At 38.2% G+C, this 9607-nt stretch overlaps 1 protein-coding gene across 1 annotated transcript; it reads left to right on the top strand.

Moving 5' to 3' along the window:
• The first annotated feature begins 2749 nt into the window (after positions 1–2749).
• On the top strand, positions 2750–3346 carry LOC149229467 (U-box domain-containing protein 44-like). Its single transcript, XM_089381044.1, has one exon. The coding sequence runs from the start codon at positions 2750–2752 to the stop codon at positions 3344–3346; it is 597 nt and encodes a 198-aa protein (XP_089237170.1).
• The last annotated feature ends 6261 nt before the right edge of the window (positions 3347–9607 follow it).

Genomic DNA, 9607 nt, shown 5'->3' with positions numbered 1-9607 from the left:
ACAAAAAGAGAAGGCAACAAGGTTGCAGACCTCTTAGCTAACATAGGAGCAGATAATGATCATAATCTCCTCACAGGAACCTCGACCATTATACCAAATAATGCCCAGGCTCAGGACTTTGATAGGCTGGTCCAAAGCGATGCTGCCTCCCCGGATGCGGGTGACACGATGGCTGAAAATGAGGCGCCACATGGACACCATGTGCGGCCCCAAGCCTAAGACTCGCATTTACTGCGATCCGCCGCCATGGATCTTAAGCGTGGGTGCAGGTGCGATAAGGGACGGCAATTCATTGCTCTGTCCGGGGTTCAAGTGCGAATTCAGAGTGCAGTTATGGCATGCAGAGTTCGAGGAACAGCAGAGGAGCATAAGAATGGTGAGGGAATGGAATGTAATGTGTTGGGTCGAGCTCAGATTCTGGAATTGGGTTTATGGTTTAAGGAATGCGCATCTGCCTGGTCGACGGTTCACAGAGCTAGTGCTCACGTCGCCCCTTTGGCAATTGACTGTGGCTTCAGGTCTGCAAGGGTGGGTGAAGGGCGTTTCAATCTCTCCAATTCCTCCTATCCTGCTCTGTTTCGTTCTTCTGCTATCAGTGGAAATATGGTCAGGCCTCGACAGCGCCTTCTCAGCCGTCGAGGCTCTAGCAGAGGCGGGTCTTCTCGTCCCTCAGTTGCAACTCCCCCATCCCGCTGCTGTCGATGTCTCTGCCATCAAGTTGCAGAAGCCCATCCCATCCAATCGAGCCATTTCCTGGACTCCAGCAGTCCAGATTCGGACTCGGCTCCGCTACCTGCGTTTGGAACTGCAGTCTTCTCCTTCAGCAGTTCCCAGGGCAATTCTCGCATCAACGCCCATGTCTCGGTCCTTTTTCTTGAAGAACTGAAGGATGAGGGCGAGGAACAACCCCGCACGAAGATGCACCAGGCAGGAAGCTCTAGGGATGCTGAGGGTTCGCCAGAGGTTGGCCCAAAGCATGCTGTCATTCCACCTTTGACTCAGGCAGTGCCTTCTCCAGAGAAGGACAAGACAACATGGGACTCTCTCCCGGAAGGATGTGGTTGGTGCAGGATCATCGAGGAGGAGCCGGACGAATAGTCGTCCGTTCGCTCAGCCTCTCCCTTTCAGACGCTGCTCAGGTTCTCCCATGATTTTCTACGTTTGCTACAATGGCTTACTGTATGTTTTTGTTGTTTCTGTTTGGTTCGAGAAAAATCTTGTTCAATGTTTGTCAATGCCCCTGCAAGGGATCCTAATGAAGGTCTTCTTTTTCTTTTTTGAGCCCCTGCGTGGGATGTCAATTTTTGCTCTTACAGCACCTCAGCGGTTTAACGCCCCTGCGTGGGTGATTTGTCTCAGTGGTGGTGCCCCTGCGTGGGTGATTTGTCTCAGTGGTGGTGCCCCTGCGCGGGTGACTTGTCTCAGTGGTAGTGCCCCTGCACGGGTGATTTGTCTCAGTGGTGGTGCCCCTGCGTGGGCTGTTTTTTTGATCACTTTCAGTCCAAAGTGCCATCCATGGCCTTTGGCAGTATGACCTCATGACTGTAACTGTTTTCCTGTTTATGTATATAATAGAATAGCATAGTCTTAACGAGAAAAAAAATAAATAATTAAACCGATCTATATCCGTCTTAACTCTGGATCTACCAAGGGCCAAGACGGGGGAATCAAATCTTTCATAAGGTGAAAAAATGAAAAAATAAAAAAATAAAATAGCTTGCAAATTCAACTACCTTTATTTTTGACAAATATTAAAACATTTATAACATTGGATAACTTTTTAAAAAATTAAAATATTTATTATATTTGAATAATATTTTTTTTACATTATAGTAAAATTTTTGGGGCTTTTCATTTGGAATTTATTTTTCCCACTCATCAAGTTTAATATTTAAGAGGGTATGGCCAAAGAGGATTGGTGGGGTATGGCTAAGGAAGATTGGCAGTCAACCAAGAAGATAACATTAGGTTAAAATATAAATAGAGGGTTTTGGCTAAGGAGGATTGTCTGGAAAACAGGTGGATAACATTATCTTAACAGAATGGAGGAGGGGTGCCTTAATGCTCTTTTGATAATACATAGGATAGTGCATTGGATAGTTGATAAAATTAAATCTAGGACCAGAGAAAGGCATACTGATAGTGTTTATGCAAATAAATTACTTTTGTAGATTTCCAAAGTAGTGGGAGTTTCCACTGATACATCGACTTTGAAACACAAATATGAAGAGTTTAAAAGGGATATGGAAAATACCATATTGAGAAAAAAACAATGAAGTAGAGGTTTTGCAAATGGAACAAATCATTGGATTTCTTCGTTGTACAGATGTGGCATCTTCTACCAAAGATAGAGATAAGATATATTACAAGAAAAGAGTCTTTTTGGGAAGTAATTATTTTCCTCCCTTATAGTTCGATTGTAATGCGACGTCATCCGATGAAGACTCCACAATTTATTCTTTGTGTGGATTGGAAGTGGTGTCGCAATCCAGTTAGCAATGGATATGGACTGGCATAGACCAAATTGTCACAACAAGACACATGTTAGTAATGGATATGGAATGGAACAGACCAAAATCTCAACAGGAAGCCACATCTAATGCATGTATTATCAAAGCCAATTTATTTCTCCTATTGACTAGCAGTGGTGTCGTAGTCGAATTAGTAATATGATGAAAAAATGCTCTTTTTGGGAAGTCATTCATTGCCTCCCTTACAATCCTTTTATTTTCCAATTTCTCGAGAGGTAATGGAAGATCCTGTTGAGATTTCTTCTTGTCAAACATTTGATAGAAGTTCTATTGAAAGATGGTTCACAGAGGGGCACACTACTTGTCCCGTGACTAATCAGGTGCTAAATAGTAAAGAGCTCAGACTGAATATCATACTCCAAAGGTCTATAGAAGAGTGGAAGGATAGAAATACAATGGTCATAATAGATTCACTAAAACCTAATCGGGATTCTGATGAGGAGCAGACTGTGTTGTATGCTCTTAATGAATTACTAAGTTTAAGTGAGGAGAAAGAAAAGCACAGACAATGGATAGGATCAAAAGGTTACATTCGTATTTTAGTTGGCCTTCTTGGATGGAATAAGCCAATGATTAGAAACAAAAAACTAGCATTACTTTGTAGCCCGATAAAGGAAAACAGTCATCATATGGCGAAAATAGTTGATGTGGACCATGCTATTGATTTTATTGTTCATTCACTTGCACATGATATTGGAGAGGGTATGAAATCTGTGGAATTTATTTTAGAGATTTCAAAGGATATGGTTGTGTGTGAACAGATTGGCAAGGTACAAGGTTGTATCCTCCTCCTTGTTACAATGTCAAATAGATAGTTCGAATTAGGAAAAGATGATGAAGCGATGAGATTTGGTTGGGGTAAATGAACAAGAGAGGTGATGTGAGCATCTCAAGAAGATCTTATCCATTCCTTCTCAAAGCACTATCAAGGCATGGACTATGTGCATCCTTCTTAGATCGCTATCAAGGCATGGGCTAGGAGCATCCTCAAGTTCATCTTGTTGTTTTTCTTCACATTTTCTGCTATCGCTGATATTCTGGTCTGGTTTCATTAAATCATCTGTATCACACTGAGCATCAATCATTTCTATTGTATCACATGATGCATCAAATTATTCACTTAGATATTTAGTACTACTAGTTGCATCATTTAGTAGTACAACTCGCTGGATGAGATCATTTGTGTCGCAACTTACATCAACTTGGTGGATTAGATCATTTGTGTTACAACTTGCATCAATATGGTGAATTAGATCATATGTGTCACAACTTTCATCAATAAGTTGAATAAGATCATATGTGTCACAACTTGCATTTGTTGTTTGGATGAGGCCTTCTGTGTCACAACTTGCATCTATCTTCTTTGTACATTGTGCATCTAGTAAATATTTCTTTTCACTTAATTTAATCTGGAGTGCATTAATGAGTTGTTCTTTCATATCGAGCTCAATTTGCAAATCTTTTGTTGCTTCTAATGTACTGGTCATTTGATTGATTTTTTTTTTTTTTTAACTTTCACTCAAGCATTTCAATTGTGTTATGTAATTCATGATTGCACTCTTTCAATTCTTTAATTTCTAACTCTACACTTTGAAGACATTTTCCTCCTTTACCCATTTTTGTCTTTGACACACTCACTTGTACTGGCTCGCTTGATTATCATGCTTGCTTTGATCTTGAACTTGCTTAATTTTTCGAACTTGATTTCTTGATGCTTGCTTGATCGTAACTTGAATTTCACACTTGCTTGAACTTGTTTTAACAATTAAATGCTTGAACTCATGCTCGCTTGCTTACTTGATTTTGCTTCAATAGAATGAGGGTGTCAGATACCACCGAAAATGCACCCAAGAGAATGATTTTAATGACTTGACTTATTGACTTACTTAACCCCCTATCAATTTGAGTTTTGACGCGAGACCATAAAATTTAAACCTTGGGTGTCAGGTTCAACCGAGAATGCACCCAATTACAATAAACTCTAACAATTTTGACTATTTAGCACCCCTTGAAGTAAACCAATAACCTCCCTTTTTAAAAAATCAACCCTCCAAATATGACAAAAGAAAAAATTACACCTTATTACTCCAATTTGTTTTTAACAAAACTCCCAACATTCAACTTATCACTCCAACAAAATATTAAAATTGCCTCCTTATACACCTTATCACTCCATTGCAAGAAACTTCATGTTATTACCTCTTTTAAACTTCCATGATTTTTTAATGAAATTACTTTATAAAAAGGTGAAAAATTCATTTATCACCATATCTCTCCATTAAACACCTTATCTCTCCATAAAAACAACTTTCCCAATTTGTTAACCCTTTTTCAAACCTGAAGTAATAGATTAAAAAAAAACACCGACGTTAAAGCTTCAATCGTTTACCTTTGACTTCCACGCTGCAGGTAATCCACACGTCACTTCCAGGTAAGTTCTCCACATGAGCTGCTGCATCTTTCATGATCGCAGAGATTCCTCGGAACTCTCGGGATTGATCTCCAGGGGATCTCATTTTGGATAGTTATTATAAAATGTTGTTTAAGGGCATGTCTGAAATTCGGCCGGGTGGATCAGGTCTGAGTTCTTCTGGCATAGGAGTCGTCATACAGAGCCCCGATGGGGATAACTTGATGCAAGTGTAGAAGAAATTGGATTTTTATGTTGATAGAATGGTGGTCGAGCATCTGGCGCTTATGGATGGGTTATTGGCAGCGTTGGAGCTAAGGGTTTCCCAGATTTAGGCCTTTACGGATTCAAATCTTGTGTATGATCAGATAGCCCAAGGCCAGAAGCTTCAGAATCAACTATGGATGGCTACGAGGCAAGAAGGGTATTAGGGAACATACAATAGTAATCAGCATATGCTCATTTTTTCGTTGTGGCCACATTTAAATGGATACTTTTTCGTAGAAGTACTCAAGTTAAAAAAGGGGGAAATTTAATCAACTGGCCTCTCGGCCCTCTGCTCCAATTCAACCACCGCTCTCACGCTGGCACAGATCGGAAGCTCTCCACAAACCTCTGCCAGCCCAATCTCCCTACGCGCATGAATCAGAAGCTCCAAATGAGACGAGTGAGGCTCCAAATTTTCATCGACTTCTTCTGCTACGACCGGATCCACTAACATTCAAAAATGGAGGATGTGGAATTGGAAGCTTGGGATCGGAATCTCATCTCAAGCGATGTGGAATATTATGTGATGCGCAGTTCCTGTCGAATGCCAAGAATAATGTAGAATTCTAAGAAATCTCCTCCTTATTGTTGTTGAGTGTCGAGAAATGCTACTGAGAGTCGAGCAGAACCGAGAAATGCAAGACTGAGCAATCCCAATGCATAACACGTTTGAACCAACAAAACCTTGTCTTCACTGTGCTACCTTGTCGGATCTACGTTGCGCCACGCTGCTTCAATATGCAGCTTCTTCTCTTAATTACGTGAACCCTCTTCACCGTGACTGCAGCCTCAGGAAACAAAAAATGTTCCCCGGTCAACAGACACACCTCCTCATAACAAAGTTTCAGATAAGAACGTAGGCATCAAATGATGCATCATTTTCTGCAATCTCTCTCTTTAATTTTTCGTGCAGGCCTCCACTTAGCTATAGTGCACAAACCATCGCAATAAACAGAAATTTCACACTCTGGCTCCAATACCAAAAGGCAATGTCAAATGAAATTTCCTCATATCTTTTATCTTGCAATATTTACATAAAAGGAAAAAATAAGAGAAAGGATTGAATAACACACACCAGGAAAAAAGAATGAAGCTAGATTATTATCTTTGGATGCTTCTCATATGTGTCATTGTTTTAACTAAATTTCTTAGATACAGGGCTTTGTAATGATTGGGCAAATGAATTTCCTGGTGTCCTAAAACAAGCAAGATGAAGAGGAAGGGTGAAGAAGGAAGAAAGTGCTTACTATTCCAATTAAAATGTCTCTAGAAATACCCACAAATGTCTATGATGTGTAGATCTTACTCCTCATTACAATAGTATTGTTCATCATCATCCAGACTTTATACTTACCCATTACTTAAATCTCTTTCTTGCAAATGTTCAACAAATTTTCAGTTTACAGATCACAAAACATTAGATCCAATGATCTTAGAAATTTTTTATTTTAGATTGAATTTTGGCCATACTGTTGTTAAAGGTCTGACTTAGGGAAATTTTCTGACCATGGTAGGCAGAGTCTGCAATCAGAAAACCCAAGCAGCTAAAAAATAAAACTTAAGGGCTATCAAAACTACACATTTTGTATATGTTCTCTACTAACACATCATACTGAAAATATAGGACAGATTGTACAAAATTGAACTTCCAAAACTGCAATCTATTTTTATTCAATCTGGAAAAATGACACAATGCTACAGCTCAAAAGTACTATCAGAATTACTAGCACAACATAATATCATTCTTAAAAGCATTAAAAAATAACCACATTTTCCCTACATTCTTTATATAATATAGATGAGGAAGGTTAGAGGAGAAAACAAAATAGCCCATGCCTGTGGGTGCTAAAAATTAGAAAAGAAAAACCATTATCTAAATATGTTTAGAGAAGTATGATGTCCCTAAAATTGGAAGTTTCCTTGGCTCTTGCGCTTAATATATCTTAGAAAAAAAGCTAATTGAAGCTAAAAAGAACCTACTTCTACATCTGGATTTCGAATTCTAAAAGAAGAAAAGCATCTATTTTAAAATTGAAATGCTAAATCTGGAAAAACAATCATAAAACTAGAAGTGGTTGAGGTTGGCACATGCATGATGGAAGGCATGTGTGTACACTGTCAATATTCTCTTACATGATTACAGTTTAGCATCACAAACAATCTAGTGTTGCACCCCCATTTTCCTCAGTTGCACCCTTATTATGACAACACAAGTACCCTACACAGGAATCCAAACTATTGTGGTTGTTGTTGGTGTACCTTTGTTGCTTGACTATTATGCCACCATGGAAGAGAACAATAATGTATGCAACAGGGAAAACTTCTAGCATCCGTGCACCCTCTCAATCTATCTCCTACATAACTACAGTGCAATACCGTAGACATTCGAGTGTTGCATCCTCATTCTCCTCAACTGCACCCTTATCATGACTGCATAGGTATCCTACATAAATACATATTGTTGTGCCTATTGTTGTTGTGTCTTTGCTATTAAATATGATTGGTATGCCACCATGGGAGAAAGAAGTATCTGATGTAATAGGGAAAAAATAACACTCCCTCTTTGTAAAGAAAGTGTTATTGACAAAATCAAATCTCTCCTTCTGTGTCCTTGAACTTCTCCTTTGCTAAGGGCTTCATCATTATGTTGACCATCCATGAAGTTGAAAAATATAACCTTGGATCATTATTTCCTTCTGTACTTTGAAATATCTTTAAAATCTTCAAGGTGTAAATCCCTTGTACAAGGAAAACTTCATAAAAAACCTACCAACCTCCTATGTCCTTCATGTCAACTTCACTAGTCAAAATCTTCTTACACCACTAACATGAGTTGTTCAAAAATTCCAACAATGATAAACTCATTTGTATATAGGGCCAAGATAAATGGATCAGATCTATTAAATAAAGAAGTAAAATCTACACTAAACTTTGAAAAGTTCAGCTTGAGTGAAAACTCATTGATCTTGAAATACCAATCTTGTGGGGCATGCATTAACACAAGAAGTGATGTCTTCAATTTAATTTTATGGGTATCTATCCCATGTAGGTGAAAACCTTTGGAAATTGAAGCAAAGACTTCAACAAGATCAACTTTACAACATACCCAATGGCCTTTCTGCACATGGAGGATATAGGGTACTTCTTGAAACCGCCAATTTCACTCCAAATTTGTTTCTTTAATGGATGGAGTTATGTTTGAAAGACAATCATTTATATGAATTGGGTTATTGTCAAATCCCCTAATCAAAACAAAACCAGTGTTTGGGTGGCATCTTAGATACTATTCATGAATATCAAGCAATGCGGTCACATCTTACCTCGAAAATTCGAAGATCGGTATGGGGCATGCATGCCAAGAACTATAATTTTGTTGCTCATCTAGTCAAAATAGATTCTATAGTAGGCTAAAGAGCTATTTTTATATTCGGTCTCCAAATTTGTGACAAACATATATTCTAAATATGTATTCATGGATAATATAAATATGGCCGTGGTTTTGAAGAAGATCCACTCTCTCTTTCTCATGTTGATATCAAGATAGTACTATAATCAATTCTACTGTATTTGTTTTTGGTTAATATAAGAATTGTACATTGTGCAATTACACTTTCAGTTCCTAGATAGGTTGGAGCCTACAGTTTAGAATGTTCAAATGATTTCTTTTATATATATTTGAATTTTAACATCATAATATTTGGATGCATATAGAACTATCATTCTATTGGGCTTTGCATACAATGTGATATCAAAGGAATTCAATTTCAACAATTTATATTGTTTTAGTGGTAATAATGTAAACCCTGTTGTTTCTTTGAGATGGGTTCTTTATAGTAGATTTTACAATCCACTTTTGTATTTGTTGAATTTGATTGGAAATTGTTATATCTTGGATCTTGCTTCAAATCTTATTTAGTGATGTCTAAGGCTTTAAGCCAGTCATTTTGATGTGTTTGATGGTAGGTTGGAGGCTACTTTGCTTAATGTTTTGAGTATAACATTGCAACTCTTTGTAAACATATCTAATTTGAAGAAGTTTCTATTTCTTGATGATTGCAGGGGTTTAACTTCTAGTTAGAACCTTCCTCTTTGTGCATGTTGATCTACATCCAAACATGGTTGTGGTCAATTTGTCTACTTTAGAAATCATACAACTTTTTCCATTGTGACAAAAGAAAAAGTAAATGAATGAAGAACTGTTGGGAAAGGTGTTGATCTATTGATATCGTGAAGCATGGCTGGACAAGGTGCAACAATGAGTTCTGCTATGTTGCAGTTTTAGTGGGCTCTTGTGCTTGCAATAAAAGGATAGTGGAAATGAAGGTGGTATGAGGGTTGTGAAAGAAGTTTTCAGAATGCAACCTGATGTGCTTTGTTTCCTAGGCTAGTGCAAAGACTT

Source organism: Pinus tabuliformis, chromosome J (assembly GCF_031772625.1).
Source record: "Pinus tabuliformis cultivar Carrire ecotype Pingquan chromosome J, CPIR1, whole genome shotgun sequence".
NCBI classification, from domain to species: domain Eukaryota; kingdom Viridiplantae; phylum Streptophyta; class Pinopsida; order Pinales; family Pinaceae; genus Pinus; species Pinus tabuliformis.
The sequence above is the reverse complement of the archived record's forward strand: the minus strand, read 5'-3'. Positions and strand labels throughout refer to the sequence as shown.

Coding starts and splice junctions, on each gene's coding strand:
- LOC149229467 (XM_089381044.1), top strand. CDS start 2,750: ATGGAAGATCCTGTTGAGATTTCTTCTTGTCAAACATTTGATAGAAGT.